The sequence below is a fragment of the Triturus cristatus genome, chromosome 4_2, assembly GCF_964204655.1.
Source record: "Triturus cristatus chromosome 4_2, aTriCri1.1, whole genome shotgun sequence".
Classification (NCBI taxonomy): domain Eukaryota; kingdom Metazoa; phylum Chordata; class Amphibia; order Caudata; family Salamandridae; genus Triturus; species Triturus cristatus.
Genome location: NC_140586.1, coordinates 270,219,399 through 270,241,596, shown reverse-complemented (window position 1 = coordinate 270,241,596; position 22,198 = coordinate 270,219,399). Strand labels below are relative to the sequence as shown.

At 43.1% G+C, this 22,198-nt stretch overlaps 1 protein-coding gene across 1 annotated transcript in view; it reads right to left on the bottom strand.

The window, feature by feature from the left end:
* Positions 1-22,198, bottom strand: part of ABCD3 (ATP binding cassette subfamily D member 3) — a 310,675-nt gene that overhangs the window by 81,145 nt on the left and 207,332 nt on the right. Inside the window, exons 12-17 of the mRNA XM_085601490.1 lie at positions 21,411-21,508; positions 21,235-21,326; positions 18,178-18,269; positions 18,014-18,086; positions 17,839-17,902; positions 542-619 (exon numbers count right to left, since the gene is read on the bottom strand). Coding sequence (XP_085457616.1) covers positions 542-619; positions 17,839-17,902; positions 18,014-18,086; positions 18,178-18,269; positions 21,235-21,326; positions 21,411-21,508 — 497 coding nt within the window. The remainder of the gene's footprint in view (positions 1-541; positions 620-17,838; positions 17,903-18,013; positions 18,087-18,177; positions 18,270-21,234; positions 21,327-21,410; positions 21,509-22,198) is intronic.

The window sequence follows — 22,198 nt, the reverse complement described above, 5'->3', positions numbered from 1 at the left end:
GTTTGTGGATAATCGTAAGCAAGATCTTTTGTCAGATGTTATTCCTCTGATGGTGAAGCCACCTTCCGAGTAGATCAGGAACTGTGAAGGAGCTATCTTAAGAGAGCAAAGACCAGTGCTTCTCGTTTTGCCATGACCAACTATACATTCATACGCACAAGTAATACCCTATACTTCATCACAATGATTTCCCTCAATTAAATGAAACAAATCCTGCTTTTGCTGGCAACATTCAAATTTGCTGTTCTAGCTTTGCTTATTGCACTAAAGTAAAACTTGCACTGCTTTTAAATGTTTATCAATCGTTCCCTAGGACTATATTTTAGGCACCCTTTCTTTTCACAGTTTGCCTTCACAGTCCTCACTTGTTGCCAATACTTTAGAATTGTTGATAATGTTAATTAATGACAATGTTAATTAATGATAATAAACATACTTTAGAAAATAGTATGCTTCTTCACAATGTTGGAAAATCCCAGAGAAACTATAAAAAATAAAAAGGGTGCACTACTTAACCACTTTGACTCTAGTAGATACTAACCTCTCCAAGAACACGGAAAAGGGAACTCTTTCCACATCCGTTGGGACCACAAACCAGGACATTTGCTCCAGATTTCACCTGTAAGACGCATTAAAAAACAATTGCATTTTTACAAATCACACTTTTGAACCTATTGGGATTAAAAACAAAGTTCTTTTAAGAACCAAGTGACAACCCGAGGAACAAAAGTGATACAATGATAAATTGTAATGCTTGAAAAATATGGCATTCATTAGTACAACTGTCAACCAAGACTCTGCTATTGACATTTTAGAATGAATAGTCTACATCGGACTATGTTTATCGTGGAGACACCTTCTGTAATCTGTTCTACAGAACAATTACTTACAATTTTTAAAAGAAATATTTATTACCCATACAAACCAGATTTAAGCACTAAAAAGTGAGCACTTTGAACCATTAGTAAATGGCAGTAGATGAAGACAGATTCACACAATAAAAATGCTGTACTCTATCAACTAGGAAGTTTGGATGATGTGGTTTCAAGAATAACACACCCGGCACAATTTGTAACAACCCACCTATTGTGTATTTTTACTGAAAAGCTTACTGATGATTTCACAATGACAAAGACAATAAAAATGCAAAGCTGAAGCAGCTTAAGGCAGGAAGTGCTATCTGGACATGTGAAAGATAAAAGAACTGATGAACAAGTTACTTACCTTCAGTAACGATATATCTGTAAGAGACATTAATTATAGATTCCTTACCTTGGAATTACCCCCAGGCGTCAGACTGGATCCGGCGAATTTTTTTCTCAGCAGTACCCCTGTGCGTTGGTACGTGGCATCGGTCGACTCCGCGTTAGTCATCAGCATCGTGATCGCCGGGATGACGTCGCGGTATATACTTAGATGCTGCCCCTGTTTGCGGGCGTCAGTTCTTTACACAATATTCCATGCCATAAGCCCAGGGCCATGCACGACACAGACCGCTGGTGCAGAAAACTAGGGCCCTGAAAGGGAGTCCCTTACTCTAGAAGTCAGTTTGCAGAACGGGGAGGATGTGTGGGGCGGTAAGGAATCTATAACTAATAAGTCTCTTACAGATATATCTTTCCCGAAGGTAAGTAACTTGCTCATCGGAAAGAGACTATTAGTTATAGATTTCTAACCTTAGAATAAATACCTCAGCAATACCAACCCCAGAGGTGGGTCTCCGAACTAAGTTCACACCAGAAAGTCATGGAGAACTGAAAGGCCAAATAAGCAGTCTTTCCAGACATGACTTTCCAGACAGTAATGCTAAGTGATGCTCACGTGGCTGCCTGGCAGATGTCACTGAGGGGGACTCCACATCCCAAAGCAATAGTGGCTGCCATCGCCCTGGTGGAATGGGAGCGCAATCCTACCTGAAGCTCCTTCTTCGTCAAAGAGAAGCAGATCTTAATGCAAAAGGTGACCCCATCGAGAGATGGTCCATTTTTGCACAGCCTGGCCTTTCTTGGTGCCTACATAGCCAACAAAGAGTTGATCATCCACCCGGAATAGTTGTGTGTGATCCAAATAAAAGCATAATGCACGTTTTGGATCCAGACAGCGGAGTCTCTCCTCCTCCTTGGAAGGGTCGGGAAGAAGGTGGGTACAGTGATGGCCTGCCCTACGTGGAAAGAGGCAACCATTTTGGGAAGAAAAGAATGTCTAGTTAAAAGGACAACCTTGTCCGGATGAACAGCAAGGAAAAAAGGTTCAGAAGAAAGCCTGAAGCTCACTCACCCTGCGAGCAGCGGTGATGGCAACCAGAAAAGAGAGGACAATTTTGTAGTGGCTTGAAAGGAGCACACATAAGGTAAGTTAAGACCAGATTCAAGTCCCACTGGGGCATTATGAAAGGAATAGGCGGAAAGAGGAGAGTAATGCCCCTAAGAAATCTATTTACAATAGGGGTCTTGAAAAGAGAAGGCTGATCAGGAAGACGAAGATAGGCCGAAATGGCAGAAAGATAGCCTTTAAGGGTGCCCAGAGCAGAGCCCTGCAGGGCCAAATAAAGAATGAAAGAGGGGCAGAAAGGGGATCCACAGCCATTGCTGTGCACCATGCCACAAATTTGTTCCATCTACAGACGTATACTGTTTTAGTGGAGGGACGCCTGGCTGCCAATATGACATTACAAACTTCGGGAGGAAGGTCAAAAGCTGTCAACTGTCACCGCTCAATCTCCACGCAAGGAGGTGGAGGCTGGACAGGTTCAGGTGGAGGACCATCCCCTGTTGCTGTGACAGAAGATATTTTCGAGGAGGCAGGCTGATCGGAGGGTCGATGGCCATGTTCAAGAGCTCGGGATACCAGACTCTTCGTGCCAAATCCGAAAACACAAGAATGACTTGGGCCCGGTCACGCTTGCTTTTCTTCAGCACTCTGGGCAGAAGTGGTATAGGCGGAAAGGCGTACAAGAGACCGCAATTCCACTCGCAGCGAAAAGCGTCGGCGAGCGAGTGCTGAATTGGAAATTCCAACGCGCAGAACTGCTGACATTGCAGGTTCTCTTCGTTGGCGAACAGATCTAACCAAGGCTCTTCCCACTGCTGAAAGAAACCCTGCACCACCTCGGAGTGAAGACGCCATTCGTGATCCATCATGCGCTGGCGGCTGAGTTCGCCCACCCTGGCGTTCAGGGAACCTGCCAGGTGTTGAACCACCAGGGACATGCCCAGATGTTCCAGCCATGTCCAGAGGCGAAGAGCCTCTTGACATAGGGTCCACGACCCCACCCTGTTTGTTGCAGTACCACATGGCAGAGGTGTTGTCCTCTAACACCTGCACTACACTTCCTTTGACAGAAGGAAGGAATGCTTTCAGTGCAAGACATCACCCGGAACTCCAAAAGGTTGATGTGGAGCCCGGACTCCGCCAAAGACTAGAGGCCTCTGATCTCTGCCTCTCCCATGTGGCCGCCCCATCCCAGAAGTGACACATCTGTCACCACTGTGATGTCTGGTTAGGGAAGGGAGAGGGATCCTGGTTAGCTAGCCACCACTGCAATTGGTGTGCAGTGCCCTCTGAGATCTGGAAGACATCGGAAAGATTCCCCTGATGCTGCATCCACTGGAACTTCAGGTCCCATTGCAGAGCCCACATATGCGACCTGGCATGGTCCACCACCAGAATGCAGGAGGCCTTGAGGCTCAGCAGCCTCAAGGTCAATCTCACCAAAAAACGGGATAGAGACTGAAACATCGGTATCATAGCCCGAATATCCCGGACTCGCTGCTAGGGAGGATAAGCCCAAAACTGTGCTGTATCCAGAACTGCTCCAATGAAAAGGAGCTTCTGAGAGGCAATCAGGTGCGACTTGGGCACATTGATAGTGAACCCCAGCGAATGCGGGAGGTCCGTCGTATTCTGGAGGTGGGAGACGACAGCCTGGGGCGAGCCAGCCTTCAACAGCCAGTCGTCAAGATAGGGGAAGACTGGAATCCTTGATCTGTGTAGATGAGCTGCGACCACCGCCATCACTTTCATGAACACTCAAGGGGCGCTGGTAAGGCCAAAGAGGAACACGGTAAACTGAAAATGCTCGTGGCCTAACGTGAACCGTAGGTAATGCCTGTGGGCTGGCAGGACAGGAATGTGGAAGTAAGTGTCCTGCAGGTCCAACGCTACCATCCAGTCTCCATGGTCAAGGGCAGACAGGACCTGAGCTAATAACATTTTGAACTACTCCTTCCGGAGGAAGCGGTTGATGTCCCTGAGATCCAAGATAGGACGCAGGCCTTTGTCCTTCTTGGGCACCAGGAAGTAGTGGGAGTAATAACCATGACCTACTTCGGGGACAGGGACTGGCTACATAGCTCCCTTGGCCAAGAGAGCCGTAACTAACTGACGGAGAAGACCCAAGTGATCCTCTGACATGCGATGGAATGTTGGCGGCATGGAGAGAGGGGTAGTCTTGAAGGGGAGGGAGTAGCCCCTTCGGACTATCTGCAAAACCCACCTCTCCGACGTGATGTTGTGCCAGTGGGGGAGGTGATGGCGGATCCTGCCGCCAACTGGTGGCCCTGAAGGGTCGGACTAGGAAGGCTTAGAGGCTGCTGCAGAGGGGGCACTGGTGGACTGGCCCGTCTGCTGGCCCACAGACCCAGGGCATAGGGTCCCTCGTCCCCGGCCACACAGAGGCTGGATAGCTTGCGCCGGCCTGTGGCCCTGGGTGGAACGTGGCAGGGCACCCCTTCCGTAGCCACAAAAGGGGTGAAAGGCAGACTGCAAAGGACGAGTGGTGGTAGGAAGGCCCAAAGATCTGGCCGTAGCTCTAGAATCCTTGAAGCGCTCAGGTACACCGTCCGCCTTGTCACCAAACAGGCAACGGCAATCAAAGGGCATGTCCAAAAGAGTCAATTCGACATCCCCAGAAAAGCCAGTGGATCTCAGCCAGGCGTAGCGCCTTAGGGCTACTGGAATAGAAATCGTCCTACCCAGCGAGTCGGCGGTGTCCAGCCTACAGCGGATGGCGACCTTTGCTGCACCTCTCCCTTCTGCGACCGCACGGGAGAGTGTGACCCGGGACTCCTCCGGACACTGGCAGCACTTGCGCAACCATATCCCACACAGAGGGGGTGTAACAGCCCAAGAGACATGCAGTGTTCATCGAACGCAGTCCAAAGCTGGTGGAAGAAAACATCTTCTTCCCAAGATGGTCCAGCTTCTTGGATTCCCTATCTGGGGGAGCAGAAGGGAACGTGCCTTTGGATGTTGAGGGTTGGACCACCAAGCTCTCGGGGGGAGGGTGTTAAGAGAGGAAAATTGGGTCGCCCGGGGCCCTGCGGTGGCGTTGGGCAATCTTCCCATCCACAGGAGCCCCTGTGCTGGGCTTGGACCAAGTGCCCAGAAGGATGTATAGGAGGGCCCCATTGAACGGAAGCAGGGGCTCATAAGAGGCCGCTGCCGGCTGAAACACTTCCGTCAGGAGATTAGTCCTGATTGCCACCGTAGAAAGCTCAAGGCCCAAGTCCTCAGCTGCCCTACACAACACCACAACGTAGAAGGCCCCCTCCTCCATGGCCACGGTAGGGGGAGAAAGCATGCCAAGGTCTGGGGAGGTATCCAGACCACTGGCCTCACCAAACTCCTCTCTCCAGTCCGGCTTATCAAGGTGGTCTGCCATAGGGTCAACAGACCCCTTCCAGTCCTCCTCACCTTCCTCTGGTTGCCACTGAGGGTGATAGGGAACACCAGGGTAGAAGTGTGGTACAAAAGTACCGGTCGGTGCCGGCGTCCGTCGACGCCGGTCTGGCTCCGTGTCCAAGTCGAGGGGGAGGCTGGGATCAATGCCAGCCGGGGACACAACCAGCATCGGAAGTGGCAGAGACGCTGGCAGAGGTATCGGTGCCTGAGGTGTCGTGAGGTTGACCGCCACAGATCCGGATCCAGGCCTGTATCCCTGGGGGACCGGTGGTTCAGGGGCCAGAGCCGCCGGCATCGAAAGCCTAGAGCCGCCAGCCAAGTCAGTGGAGCCTGAAGGTGCGCCGGCAGAGTCGGACTGCCCAAAGATTGCCTGGAGAGCTTTGGTAAATGCACGAAGATAGGCTGGGGACGCTCCAGCTCCCGGGAAGGGAGGGAAGCTCAGAGCCACCCCAGTAGGCTCCACGGGCGGAGCCGAAGGACGACGACATTCTAAATCCCGTCGGCCGACAGACAGGGAGAAGGCGAAGAGTGACGGTACTTCTTCTCCTTCTTGTGCTTTGACTTACCCGAAGACTTCGATGAGGAGTGATGGTGGTGACTCTGCGACCGGTCCCGCGACCTCCCTCTCGACCGGTACCTCGAGCAGTGCGGAGCTGACTGCCGGGCCTCCAGAAGCTTTTGGGACTGCTCCCGCAAAGACTTCGGGTTCATGGCCCAACAGTCCGAGCACGGCTTCGGGTTGTGGTTGCGCTCCAGGCACCAAAGGCACACGAGGGGCGGGTCTGTGACTGACATCAACTTGCGATGTCCGACGATGGGACATCCCTACACGCACCAGGAGTCAAACGATGTCAATAAAAGTCAAAAAAATCACGAGTCAAAAAATGACTAAGGGTAACGCTCTCTCCGGATCTGCGCTGGCTGGCGCGGAAAAAGAAAGAACTAATGTTACGCGCAGGGTGTGCGTATCTAAGTAGATACCACGACGTCATCCCGCCTGGGGGCAATTCTAAAGTAAGGAATCTATAACTAATAGTCTCTTTCAGATCGGATTCTTGCAGTGCAGATGTGGGAAACTCCTTTGCATGAAATAAGACGTCTTGACTCCGTAGATCCATCAAATTTAAGCAGGTTTATTCCAAATAACAGGACCCATCCAATCCTACAGCCAGCTCAACCTGTATCACAGTTTCTCCCTCTCAACCGCCCCTGGTCCTGGAACCCACCTTCAAATAATTACATTCCTTAACCTAGGTAACAGTAAGAACATTCCTACGACATAATGAGCTAGAGATGCCAGATGACACAGGCAAAGCATCTCCATGACAACCAGGATACCACACACCTCCCTCCCTCAATAAACAAAAAAAAAACATATAATCTTTCAAATATTCTGGTTTCCTTTGAACCCTAGAAGATTTGCGTGAAGAATCAGACAACACAGTATCATCTCTCAATGTATTATCTGAATCCACACTAAAATCAGAACACACAAAGATCCTTCCTAAGTTCCAAATCTTATGATCATTAGTCCTTACAGCATTATTGAACACTTTGACTACGTATAGAGGTTCAGAGAAACTTACTTTAGAACCCGGAAGCCTTACAACAACCTTATCACCAATCCTGACTTCTGTACGTTTAGCAGATTTCCTTGCATCAAAATTCACCTTCCTATCTAGACACTTGTTCTCTTCTCTTTTCCTCCACCCTTCAGTGTTCTTTGTGACTGTGGAACCAAACACAGCATCTCCCAAACGTCTAACCCATGACAGTTCCACCTGAGTACAAGGAGCCCTGCCTTTAAAAAGAACAAAAGGAGACTGACCCGTTGAACTATGCGGAGTCATCCTATAATCTTCATTTTTTTTTAAAACTTGCTCTTTCCAGTTTTCCCCAGAGCTTTTTGCTAAAGATATTGGCTCTTTAATCACCCTATTGAACCTCTCAACCATCCCATTCGTTTCAGGGTGATATAGGGAACACTTTTTATGTTTTATGCCTCTATCCTTTAGAAACTTCTCCATTTCTTTTGAGACCAATTGTACCCCATTATCCGTTAAGATTGACTCTGGGAAACCCTCTCTACCCATGAGATTCTCAAGAAACCTACATGAACAGTCTATACCAGAAGTAAACTGTATCTCAGGCCACCTTGAAAATAAATCCAAAAGCACAAAAATATAATTTTGTTGTCCAGTGAAATGAATGGGACCTACAATGTGCAAAGCTACCTCTCTCCACGGGCCACTTGGAAGTTCCCTGATAATCATAGGTTGAACTCTAACAATTTTTGACTTATCACTTGCGGCACACACCAAACAATCTCTAATAACTCTTTCAATTTGTATGTCCATTCCAGGCCACCAATACAAAGAACGAAGTCGCTCTTTTGTCCTGGACATACCTGAGTGCATTTCATGAGCCATGTCCACCAAAACCCTCCTTATCTCTAAAGGAGTTATCAACCGTGTCCCCCGTAGCAGAATACCATTACACACTCCCATCTCATCCTTCACCCCCCAAAACTTTGCAGCTTCAACTGACCCTGCATTTTTTTTTACTCCACCCATTCTGAATTAAACTCATTACTTCAGATAATACTGGATCTTGAGATAATTTATCCCTCCACTGATCCTCATCAATAATGCCAGGATCCACCAAACACACATGCGAGTCGCACTCAGCCCAATCATCTTCCACTTCGTCTTCACTATAACCCTCTACCAGCCTAGAAAGAGCATCAGCTACCGTGTTCTCCACACCAGGAATGTAATTTATCTTAAAATCATACTCTTGAAGAGCTAGGACCCACTTACTGATCCTTCCAGAAACTTGGTCAATACCCTTTTTCTCAAAAATCTCACAAAGGGGTTTGTGATCCGATTTAGCAACAAATTTGGTACCCCATAAAAACTTCTTTAACTTCCTGATAGCCCAAAATACAGCAAGAGCCTCTCGCTCAATTACCAAATAACGTGATTCTGCATCCTTAAGCCCTCTAGAAATGAAAGTAATAGTTTCCAAACCATTAACACCCACCTGTTGTAACACTGCACCCAACCCTTTAATACTTGTGTCCGTAGATACAACAGAAGTCCTTGAAGGATCAAAACTCTTAAGACTGGGTGCATTACAAAGCTTTTCTTTAAGCCCAACACATTCTTTATCACACTCTCTTGACCATTTAAATTCCACACCTTTCTTCAAGAGTCCCCTCATGCCCGAGCAATGTTCTGCAAATCCCTCAACAAATTTGTTATAATACTCAGCCATTGCAAAAAACTTCATCAGTTCTTCTCTTGAAGATGGAGGTGGCATACGAGAAATTGTGTTAACTAAATCAAGCTTTGGAGAGATACCGGCAGCAGAAATCGTGTGCCCTAAATAATGAATAGAAGAGGTTTCAAAACAACACTTCTCTAATTTTATGGTTAGATTGGCATTCTCAAGTCTGTTTAACACCTCAAAAAGCACCTTCCTATGCTCCCTGTGATTCTTTGCAAATATCAAAATGTCATCCTGATCGACACAAACCCCATCACACCCTTTAAGAACTCTTTCCATAACACGCTGAAACACAGATGCCGCTGACACGAAGCCAAACGGCATCCTAACAAATCTAAAAGTCCCAAAAGGTGTGATAAAAGAAGTCAAGTCCCTGGAAGACTCTTCTAGCTCAATCTGATGATATGCAGAAGCTAAGTCAATAGTGCTGAAAACTTTAGCTCCACCTACCAATGTGAGTAACTCGGAGATATTAGGCAGTGGATACTTATCCACAACCACCCATTTGTTTAGTTGTTTCAAGTCCACACATAAGCGTAGAGACCCATTCGCCTTGCGTGCAGCGACAACCGGAGCAAGCCACTCCGTGTTGGAGACTTCTTCAATTATTCCTCCATCTTTCAGTTTGTCCAATTCCTTCTTCAACTCCTCCCTCGCTGCCAAAGGAACACTCCTAACTTTACAAGTAGAAGGTTGAGAGTTCGGACGTAGAGGTATGTTCAATTTAAAATCTTTAAGACATCCTAATTCCTCTCTAAATACTTTTGAAAATTTACTTTTAATGTCATTCAGAACACCCTCATCAGAATTTTGATGAACTGACCGCCCCTGGCTAGTACCATCCTCTGTAAGAACAGAGTTATTTAAGGTAATAGAATACAAATAAAAATGCCCCATACTCCAAGACACTACCCCGGGACATTATCAACATTCTTATCAAATCCATGCACTATAGGTTCCTAATTAAGCAACATGAGTGGTTCTTTTTAGAGGACTACTATTGCAAGCGAGCAAATGATCTCTAACAGTACAAACACTAAAGGCTGATAAGGGATATTGCTTGAGCAACAATACTAATTTATTCGCCCTTAGAAGGATGAAATGTTGATTAGAACCATTAAGATTCGTCCTGTGACAAACCGGTTGTATAAATATCCAAAGAGCTGTGCATTCATATAATGAGTTCTTACCAACTTAATCAATTATTTAACAATTAGTAATCATTACCGAATCACTTCAGGAATATCAACGGTGATACTTTAATTCTGGTGTGCTGTGTTGCATTTTACCATTGTAAGTGACTCAAAGTGTAAAATATTTTGGGTTGCATCCTGATGCCCATCATTCTGACTTTCAAAACTGTTTTAGATTAAAGACAATTCCAAAAATCGTCATGTCCTCCCTCACTGGCTTTCAGGTATACATTCTGCATAGCGTAGGAAAGCATTTTTTTCTTTTGGGTTCTTTAAAGACAAGGAGTATGCTTAACATTTTTAAATGACAGATGTGTTTCACATTCAGTATCTCACTCTTTACTGGATCCCAAATACAGTCTATGGACAGAGTCCAAGCTATTTGTGTTAGTGGCTGTGAAAGTCTTTTCATGTCAGCTTGCTCCATTTCAGCAATGCCTTCTGTAATTTTCAATTTTATTTTGTTCTTTGCCAGAGAATGTAAATATTTTTAAACTTTGCTCACTGAACAAGGTTTGGTCTGTTGCGAGGATGCGAACACAATTTTAGTATTCTAAACTACAAAAGCAATAATGATCATTAGTTGCATAGTAGTGACCTATGCTTAACATTCATTTTCAAATTTCAACAATGATCAAACCCACCCAAACTACAAACAAAAGTGAACGTTCACAATCACCTGCCAACAACTTTAATGATAAAAAACAAAAAGAGACCATCATGACCATTCTGCAATACATCCATTAACTAACATGAAAAGGTCAGGGACACCTAGAAAAACTCCCACATTATTTCAGAGCACATTAAATCTGTCATCTCAGCCTCCTTAAAGGGCTTAGAACACTTAATCTGTACCAAGGATATTCAAATTAGTTTCCATTTATAGTCTGTACAATATTTTGAAATCAATCAATTTCCTCTTCAATATAAAAACATAAGAAAATTATGGAAAAGAAGACTTTTTGATCTGGTGCCAGGATCTACGTTACCCCCACCTCTACATTCAGGAGAACAATGTCAAAAGAATATCAAAGGTTTATGCAACCATGGGGCAATGCATATACATTTGCCTTTGACGCTACACAGCGCTCAATTCCCTTTTGGGTAGATTCTCACTGCACAAATACCACCCACATACAAGGAGTATGTGAGGTGTTCCATGCATTTGGAAGCATGTGGACTAAACATCCATATAGTGGTCAATGCCAGTCAAATGAGTTGAGGATAGGGCTCATCGGGAAGCACCTTCCTATATGTCGGAGTCCTTCAATTTTACTCTAGAAATTGAAACTTCTTGAATATCACCTGCACATCCCTTCTCATGAATAGCTGTTGCTCTTATTTCCTGCATGTCCCTCCACAATGTGGCTCCCGTCAGTAAAATCATATTTCCACTACAAAAGTTCTGAGAACTGTACATTTGGTCTTACTGTTTCAGTTAACTTTCCTTACTGCATAGTTGTTGGTGTTGGTAAAGGGGACTAAAATCTAATTTTTTATTGCAATAGTTAAAATGAGATTTCAATATTGGTTAAACAAAGATTCAAAATAAAATATGACATTCTTGGATTTCAAGAAAGTTTGGTACAAAACAGGAGGTTGATATGCATACATGGGCTAAGTAACTTATCAGTAGTACAACTGCTCAATTATTACATAGAGACAGTACAAAAGCTGGTAAACAACCCAGTGAGGCACGTCTTGGTTGACAAACCGCATAGTGGGAAAATAAAGAAGGGAAAAAAAATGTGGGGGGGGGGGGGGGGGGGAAAGTAGGAGGTTGCCCTTTTTAACAGACAATATATATCCCATGTCTAATCGAAATAGCCCATGTCAGCAAGACTACGGGAAAGGCATCCCAGTCATGGTGACTGTCGAGTGCAACAGGGTGTCAACAGTGATGCTATAAAGAGAGTGTAGATTAATAACCTCGGGGAGGGTTGACTACTTCAAGGGATGGGTCCAGATTTTTCCATTGAGTTTTGACTGAAATTCAGGGGTATTTGGTAGACAATATTGAGTGTCCAGACTTGATGCATTTCAGCCATTCCCACCATGTGTTACTGGAGGTATTCCCCAGTGATTTCCAGGAACAAAAGATAGTTTTGTGGGCCAAGGTAAACATTAAGCCCATAAGTAGCAAGTCATTCCTCTGCAGTCTAATTGTGTGAGGAGCTAAAAGGTCCTAAGGAAATTTAGAATGACAGATGTTGTTGATAGTATTTTGGATAATAGTCCAGAAATTATGTAACAAGGGGAATTCATATAGCATATGGTGTAGGTCTGCATTCTCTGAGTTGCAAGTCCAGCAAGTGATTTTGTCCAGGAGACCCAGGGTTGCTATGCGGTGTGGGGTCCAAAAGGTTCTGTGAAGTATATGTAGTTTAGTCTTGGCAAGATACAGTGTTATTTTTTTATTGAATGGAGATGTCCATAGTTTTGGCCAGTCAATGGCTAACTGATCAAGTAATCTGTCCTGGGACCAGTCAGAGCAACACTTCAGTTGGGCAGAGTTGCGTAAAGGCGTGGTCATAGGCCTGAGCTTAGCAGATATTTCAGAGGTCACATGTCTGCTCTTTTTAAATAATGCTTGGAGGGTCAGTAGCAAGACTTTTTTAAACAGTTAAGCTTTGTTTGAAGATGGCTGCCTTAAGTCTAAGGAAGTCATAAAAGTCGGAGGGTGCAGTGTTGTATATATGTTTGATGTCAGAGAACGATCGGGGATGCTGTTTGGAGCAGAGGTCGCAACCCTCAGAAATTCCCTTTACCCTCCATGGGCCGCCTATGGCGAGGTTAGAATCAAATTAAATATCTTTGTTGAACCCGATTCCATCCTGTAAGGAGTGCTTAACCTTCACCACAGAGAAGCGAATGTCGATGTGAAGCAGAACATTTCTAATATGATTAAGAACTGGGTTATTAAGAATGAGATGGTCTTTGGAGAATGTAAAAAGAGAGGGTAAAGAAAGGTTATTGGCTAAGGACTGTTCAGGTGAAAGCAATGGGGGGGGTAAAGTCAAGGTCACTGTCAAGCCATTTTGCACCTCGGGCAGCCAGAAAGGAAAACTGGTATTTTTTGAAGTCTTCAAGATTGGCACTGCCTAAGTGCTTGGGTATGCAGAGTTTTTTCAGGGAGATGCTTGCTTTTTTATAATTCCAAATAAATTTCTTAAATATACGGTCTATGTTATAAAAAAAATTCATCCGAGCAGAGGATTGGGGAAAATATTTAGTAAGTAGTTAACAACTGGAGCAATAACCATTTTTATGGATTAGAGTTTACCCCACCACGTCAGGAACTTCGGTGACCAACCTTCCAGGAATTTCTCAACCATTTGGAGGGCCAGGGACTAGTTATGCTGATAGATTCGCTCAGGTCATTACTGAATTCAAGTTCTAAATATTTGAGAGAGTTTGGTTGCCCTGATAGGCCTGAGGAGCCCAGGAGCTCCTTGGTGCAAATAATGTTAAGTGGACAGACCTCAGATTTATCCTTATTGAGGGGACAGTCCGAGACTAAGGAATACTCTTCGATCTTAGACACAATTTCAGGAAAGGCAATATCTGCACGTTCTGTTACTATTAAAATGTTGTAGTCATAAGCCGTCATTTTAAAAAACCTACCATCGACGTTTGGTCCAATTGAGTTGTTACAATCATTAAAAGACACTAAGTGGTTCGATGACTAAAAGAAATAAAGACTGGGACAGAGGGCACCCTGTCTGGTGTCTTGTTTGATTGGGAATGAATCAGACAGGACACTATTAGTCCTAATTTTAGCACTGGGATGTCAGTACAGGGCCATCTCCATCTTTATAAACGTTTCACCCAGATTAAAGCAAGACATTGTGGTTTTCAAGACAGACCATTCAACCTTGTCGAAAGCCTTTTCAGCATCGAGTGATATCGCTACCACTGGGGAATTTGGGGTTATAACAATTTGTAAGACGTGGCCTAGTAATCGAATATCATTCGAGTCAGCCTTTGAGAAAGACAGCTTTATAAGGGCAGAGCAAGGAGGGTAATTTTGCTTCAATTCGTTGGGCTAGGATTTTGGCATATGCTTTGCAGTCTAAATTAATGAGCAATATCATCCTGTAGTTCTTGGGGCAAGTGTGATCTTTACCTTCTTTAGGAACAACAACTATTATCGCTTCTGCAGTGCCCCCCCCCCCCCCACACAATGTACCCAGTCTCTGTATAGTTATGGAAGAGGTCCAACAGGGGTAGTTGCAGTTTTCTGTAAACAATTTAATAGCCAAGTGTAATTTGGATTCTGTAATAGCCTGGTTTAGGTGAAGTTAGGGCTAGGCATCTAGTTTGGGGAGGTTGAGCTTGTTTAGATATGCCAAGCTATCCATGGTATTAAAATTGTCATTGTATAAATTCTGACAGAAGTCTAAAAAGACATAGGATATTTTATGCAGGTCTAGGTGCAACTTGTCTCAGACGGGAGCGGTTTTGTTTATGCTTAAAGTAGCATGCTAGGACTTTACCAGCAGTGTTGACAGGACAAAATTTGATTGAATTTAATTTGGTTACCCATTGCCCAGCCCTCCTGCTCAGGAGTTCATTAGATTAGTATTTGTCCGGTTTAGGGTGTCCAATAAAAAAGTGACACTCTCGGAATTATGTCTGAATTCAAATTATTTAATTTCAGTTTCTGAATTTTTTATCTGCGTATTTGCAGATTTGTTGATGTGAGCAGATTGGCTCAGTATGTGTCATTTCTTGTAATACGTCAGGATTAGGTCTCCAGGATTTGTCAGTTGGGGTGACTGTGGCCAAATCCAGAGAGGCCGAAATAGCCGAATGATCAGAGATTAATCTGGGTTTGATGGTGGTATCAGAGATCATTCTTGCCAAATTACTAGATACCAATATGTGGTCAATTCTGGAAAACGATTGATGGGAAGGGGAATAGAAAGTATAATCTCCAGTAATCAGGTGTTGAATACGCCAGGTGTCTACTAGGAAGTAACTGGAGCATATCTTGTGGGAAGAAAATGGCCTAAATTTGGCTCTCGAACTATGGTGGGATTGAGCGGAAGATTAAAGTCGCCCCCCATTATTAGTTAAGTCATTAGAGAGTACAGCTCTCAGTTCATCAGTGTTTCCAGAAATTTGCATCGGTTGCATTCGGTGCATAAATATTCAGCATATATAATTCTTTACCAGACTGACAGCGATTATTCACCTCCTATTCTAATCAGCAAGTGTATCTAAAAGCGTAATTTTCGATTGTTTGGTTATGACAGTGAGTACCTCCTTCTTTTGTGCAGGTGAACTTATGATCTTGGAGATCCAGGGGACTTTGCAGGAGGGGATGTGAGTGATATAAAGTTTAGATTATTGCAGAAGTATGTCACATTTGAATTAGTATGTGTACAAGAATTTTCCTCCTCTTCACCAGGTGGTTCAACCCCTTTGTGTTAAGTGATAGTAAGATTAATGAAGTAGTCTTCAGCACAGAGGGTAGGAGGACATGACAGAGGGGCACAGATTAGTCATTGTCATATTCATCACAATACGTTGCGTAAGGAGACTATTTGTGATTATAGTATCTTGTGATAAAGGTATACGGAAACGTTCAGCATAGGCATAGCGAATCAAATCTGTTTTGAGCATAACATGGGAAAGAGGGCAACCTGAAAAAAGGGTAGGAGAGAGGGGAAAAGGATAAAACATAATTAGAGCCCACAAACTCTGTAACCCACCCTACGCAACTTGAAAATGGAATAGCATGGGACCCAAAGGAGGAGACCAGACATCTCCTGGACGCCACAAAAGAACTACACAGATAAGTAAATTAGCCCAAGTGCGGACGCAATAGTACTAATGTATGGTGTAGCGTGGGTTTTACTAGAGCAATGAAAATGAGTGACCAATTGTGACAATCTGAGCAAATAAGGAAAACAAAAGTTTCAAAACATGCAATTGGTCTATTTTTTTTTTTGCAGAGATAGACTTATCTTCAAGGTCACTGATGCATTGTTCTGCTATGGATAGCTTGTCCATCATTGTTATCAGAACTCATAACAGCCACATCTTGTTGCTTAATGTCCATGCTGATTTTTGTTGTTTGAGCCAGTTGAAGGGCCTCAGATAGCTTTTTAAGAATGGTTTCTATTGATTCTGGGGCAGGGGTCTCTGACTTGTTCCTTTTTGTACCAGGCTTGGAGTTTTTCACAGCCATCATATTGTTTTAGTAGTCTCAAAGCAAGTTAAGGAGGGTGGTAGCATACAAGGGAGGAAGATCAGCCACTTCTTTGCAGGGTTGCAAGCAGTAAGCGGAGGTCACTTGAATGAGGTCACTAGGGAGCTGTATCCGAAGTGTCACCACAGGAACAGTCAGGTGGGGATCGGATCAGCCATCATAGGTTGTGCTATGGTCATAGAAGTAATCAATGGCATATAGAGTCATTGCGCTTAGTTGGTGGCAAGTGCATAAAGCCTTCTGTTTCTGAGGTGAAGCATGTACACCTCCTCTGTAGCAGACTAGTATTGGGGTGCAGTTCTTAGCAGTGTCTCAGCATTTAGATCCCCTGTGTTGGGGCGTGAGAAGATAGTTGCAGTGATAGGAACTAGAGCCAAGGCTCTAGAACTATTCCCAACAGAGAGGGAAGCAAACATGTGTAGGTAAAGGAGCAATTGTGAGGCCTGTGGCTTCACCCGGAGGAAAAAAAAAAAAAAGAAAAACAAGCAGCCAGTTAGGGTCACAAAAGCCACAAAGATAATAGCCACCAATACATTCACAGACTCATCTTGTAGAGAGATTTCTTACATGGCTTATTAGGCGCTGATGCAGGAGGTGAGAGCGCCTTAGGTCACTTCACTCTCCACGAATGACTATGGCCTATCATACACTGCGAGCGCAGAGGGACTCATGCAACTGTGACAGAGGTTGCGGGCACAGTGTGAGCAGTGTTATATCTTTGGAGAGAGATGCAGCCCCTTTGACTTATTATGCATGCATGCAGGTGGTAATAATGATCCAGCTTATCAGAAAGCAACCTGGAGCAGGCCCAGAAGTGGAGGCGCCATGAGGCTAGGCCTTCGGTGCTTCTAAGGAGAATTGGTATACTCATGTCAAAAAATAAGTCCCTCACTTCATTACTGGGAGGGAATTGTCAGCGTCTTATTTAAAAATTTGCTGGCAACCGGTGCAATCTCACTGGATCATTAGGTACAGACTTGCCGCATTGCAAGGATGGGAGCCCCCGCATGAGAAGTCGGGAAGCTGCTCTGAGCCATTACAGCATTCCCGGTGTACACTTGAGCTTTTTTCTTTGTGCCCAGGATGTAAAAACCGCACTGGACTCATCTTTGAGTCGCGGATATGGTGCTGAGGAGTCAGCTCTTGCTCAGGCGGCCAGTTTCGCTTGCGTCACTCCACCCACCCCCACAAACAAAGACATTTTGAGATTGAAGTGCAACACTGTCAAATCATAAATATCACACCTTTACTCTCTAAAGACCACCCAACCGAAAAAAAAGCTTTCAGTCACAATATTATGCCAAACAAAAGCTGGCCAATGTGACAAAAAAGACAGTATTTAATTATACAAATCACAGGAGGTTTGACAATGCTGCAAAAGTGTTATGATCCATTTTCTGAAAGATTCCCGACTTTGTGTTTTAAAATCACATTTTTAGAAATAGAGCTAGCACGTACCTCAAAATTAAGATCTCGTATCAAAATGTCTCCATTTGGTGTTGCTAGAGGCACATGATCGAACCTGGATGCAAATGAAAAAGACACTATTGCTTTTTCGAACCACACACAAATATCTTTTTAAAGAATTAGAACTTTAATGTAGTCACATAGTAATTTTTTTTTCTTTTCTTACTTTATAATGTGGTCAGCGTTGATGATTTCTCCAGTTCCAAGAATGATGGGACTATCCTGGATTCCTTCTTTTTCTGAAATTTGAAAAGAAAATTGCTGTAGGACTGATGATACAACCCAACGAATCCCAAAGTAAGATTAATAAAGGGCAAGCGCTGTAATTGCCTTTGTCCTGTTGAGAAACCATGGTGCGTTGGTATTTGCCCCGATTTAAATCCTTCAGAACTTGCATCAGCTCCGTAATCCGTGCAGTGAATCTACAAACAAAGCAAAGATTGGGTGCTATATGAAAAAATAAGTCACAAAACGTATCCTTAACTAACATGGAATACCAAAAGTTACCATAGCTTCTACAAGTCCATCACCAACAAGGTCTTTATCAAGGAAAATGCACAATTTTGGCAACTACAGTCAACAATAAGTATCTACTGTTAAACTGGATAAGGTATGAAGGAGCACTGGAAAATAACTTTAAAGTAGTCCTGTTATAGAGTGAACACGAAATAGAAGTTAGGGTCAGTAATACACCTTGCCATGCACACATGTATCGCAGACATATGTTTAATATTCAGAGTTACACTTTTATCTATTGCTAGGAGAATATAATACAATTTGGATCCCAAGAGACAATGTCTTGGTGGGAACAATTGGTCATGTCTAAGGTGAAGCATACAATTCTCCAGCTATGTACTTCCATCTCAAACAAAAGATATCTTCCATTCCGAATTACATCCTAGACTCTACACTGAAAACATTTTCTTCATGTAACTCACTTCCTTATAGGTCATCTTCAGTCGGTGGAGCACTATAGATTTAATACAGGTGACCAAAACGCATTTTTTTTTAAAAACAGAAAACCTATCTCCATTGATTTTGATTATCAAAATGCAGGTAAGAGTTGGGTCATGATGTGCCCCTACAACATTTTCCTCAGTTACTTCTTCTACAAGACTAAAATATGCAATAAGCAAAAACAAATAAAAAAAAATGAATTATTGTTAGCTGGGATGATTGAGACCTTTTAGCATTATGAATGAGTTTATGTACAACTTTGTAAATTGTTTTGCGTTCTAGTCGATCAAGGGCTTGCTCTGTGAATGCTCCATAGGCTTCCTCATACACAGTATGTATGGGTGGAGGGTGAATAGTCACCAAGGTTCAGAATCTTTCACAAGTAAGTCCATTATAGAATGAACAACATCCCAAAAAAACACCATAAGAAGCAATAAAGAATATGCCTGCAGTTCTCTAAATCTGTTCCTATGGCATGGAGAGGAAGAAACATGTACGAGGAGCTCTCTTGCAGGCAAGTCAAAAGCACATCCAAAGGAAGCTCTAGGGTGCTAGTTAGTTGCTTGAATGCAAGTTTCCATTTGTGTGGAATTACTTAGTCCACCTCAGTCATCTTCATCTCCAATAACCGAACTCTGGGATGGAGATGGAGTGCAAAACATCAAATTAAACGCCCATGGTGTACCAGCACACTAGATGCGAGTAAACAGCTCACCAAAACATTGCAGTGACTGCAGTTTATGGACACTACAGTGATTTGGGTGAAAAAGTTTCAGGGGCACAAAAATGGTAATAATCTCAAGAAAAGCAAAATGAAACAGGTGAGTTGTCAATAAGAAATTTGGACCTAAAACCATAGCAGCTGGATGATTATCTCCCTGAATTGACGAGCACTTTGTTGACCGAAACATTGGGACGAGGAACTATGTGGATGCATGAATGAAGGTCAGGTCCTAAAGTGCGATGAAACCACTGAAGGAAATGTTATTTACCTGTAATATTCTGAATGATTTATGACTACTAACAAAGGTCCCCCCTATGGGGGAACACTTGTTGCCTTGTGAAGTTAAACTCTGTTATTGGAAAAGTGCTCTGGGTTTGACTAGATTACATACTGTGGTTGCCAAAGCGTCTAAGTCAAACTAAATCTACTAGGGGTTTATGGAACACACTTAGTGGTTTAAAGGGAAAGTCAACTAGCAGAGGGCACCCAGGAAGGCCTAACACAGGTTTACAGATAAGGCAAAACAAGATTTGCTTAAAAGATTTTGACACCAGAATATTGGTAAAAGACATTTATTCACCCCGAGATTGAATCTTACACTCATGCAGTCAATTGCGATATAACCCAGCTAAGACCCTTTTTGATTATCTTTACCAGTGTCAGTGTGTGTTTAAAGCACTTTGTTTATCTATTTTGTGCACACAGCCTTTCCCATGCATGAATAAAGACAGAAAATTGTCAGGGGTTCAAGACTTCAAATTGCCTAGGTCTAGAAACTGACTGCTAGAGAGGGCGATGAAATGCTGAGAGAAAATTAAAAGACCATTTGGATGTGGTCTTAAAGAGGTCGTTGTAAGGCACACCATTTGTCCTGCATTTCAAGGCACTGACTAGATGCTATAACCCCAGCATATCGCTCCACTCACTTTGAATGGCGATTCCTTTTTTGGTATAAAAAAAAAAAATAAAAAAAAAAATCTATTTTATGGAGATGGTCAGCTCCTCCTCAAATTCATACAAAACACTTGCAGTGCTGATACACCAGTTAAATGTTCTTACCTTGTTTCAATCATAACAGACTGCCGAAAAACTACTCTCTCAAGTGTAAATACCCCCTACCTCCTGTGTCATTTGTGAAACCAAGCAACTGCATAAAATGGATAGAAAATGAGCCAATGTACAAAATAAGTTAAGCAAAATACAACAAAACTGAAAACAAAACAACCGATACTGAGAAACTATATGAAGCAAATGCAGAACGCAAAAAAAAGCATGAGGGAATAAAGATTAAAATGTTGGAAAAAATATTATTGTAAAAATAAAAAGTCTGCAGAGACCTATCTGCCTTGGACAGTAAAAAGGGAGAAAAACTAAAATGTCAATTTCTAGCTTTTCCCATTATATGTATGCGTCTATAAACACCAAAGAAGACTCCTATTGGCTATAAAGCCATGGCTGGATAAAAGTGCTCCAAATATGGGAAATCTGAAACAAACCTGCTGTCATTTTTGCAATAATAAAACAATGTAAAATCAAGTCTTTCAACTAGAGGATGCAAAAGTTGGCACAGTTTGAGTGTTCATGCTGAACTGAAAGTTTAAAAACCGACATTTCATGATATATCATTTATGAGCCTGCTTGTCAAACAGAGGCAACAGAGAACATTTAAGCACTACAATTTAAATGCTTGTGGATTCAAAGCTTACCCAGACAATCTGGTCATTTCACGCCCTGCCAAGACTATTCTGCCCAGAGCTTGCGACATTCTCAGTAACATTCTTCCACTTTGGTAGTAATCCTTAAGAAGCAAGCAAGACAATTACTAACGGAACACAACTACTTTTGTAAGTAGTATATCAAACTACACTCAATATTTGCATACCTCCAGCAGCTCTGAATGTGTACTCTTTAGATGGCGAGGGTGAGACAGACTCAAGAATGGACGGCTTACAACCAGGTAGCCAACCACAGTGGCAAGGTCTGAAAAAGTTTAATTTGAAATGAAGTTACACCCGGCAGTAGAGCACAATTCAATTAGTCAGGTACATGTTGGTATACTTTCAGAAGAATAGGTTGAGCGTCACTAACTGTGCATAGGGGAGTTGTATATGATTTTTAAGAAATTGAAATCCATAGAGTACCAAATCTGGCAAACACTAACCCTGACGTGCTTAATCAGAATTTTTAAGATGAATGCATTTACCAATTGGTAGAAACCACTTCACAGAATCATACAATGACATTACATAAATAGCAAGTTAGGTGCATGCTTAAGAAATTGGGGAAATCCAGCTATACTTCTGTCAGTAACACCTTTAGAGGAAATGAACATTAAGCGTCAAGATCATTCATCATGCCTTAGTTGAATTCTTTGAGCCACTTAATGGGAGGAATTGGTATGATATACAATAATCTGATAATTTAAACTGATCAGAGGACCAGAAAAGGGAAGTCAGCGACACACTTGAATATTTAACCCTCCAGATAAGCTATCAGCAACAGAACAGGGGTAGGTGTATTGCAACCTGTACTGTTGATCGGATATGCTAGTTTTTGTGCACATGATTTTTAGGTTCTTGGAAAATATGTAGGATTCTAAAATTCTGAAATATAGCATATTCAGTAAAATATACAAATTAACTGGTAATGGTTAAGTAAATTATAAATAAA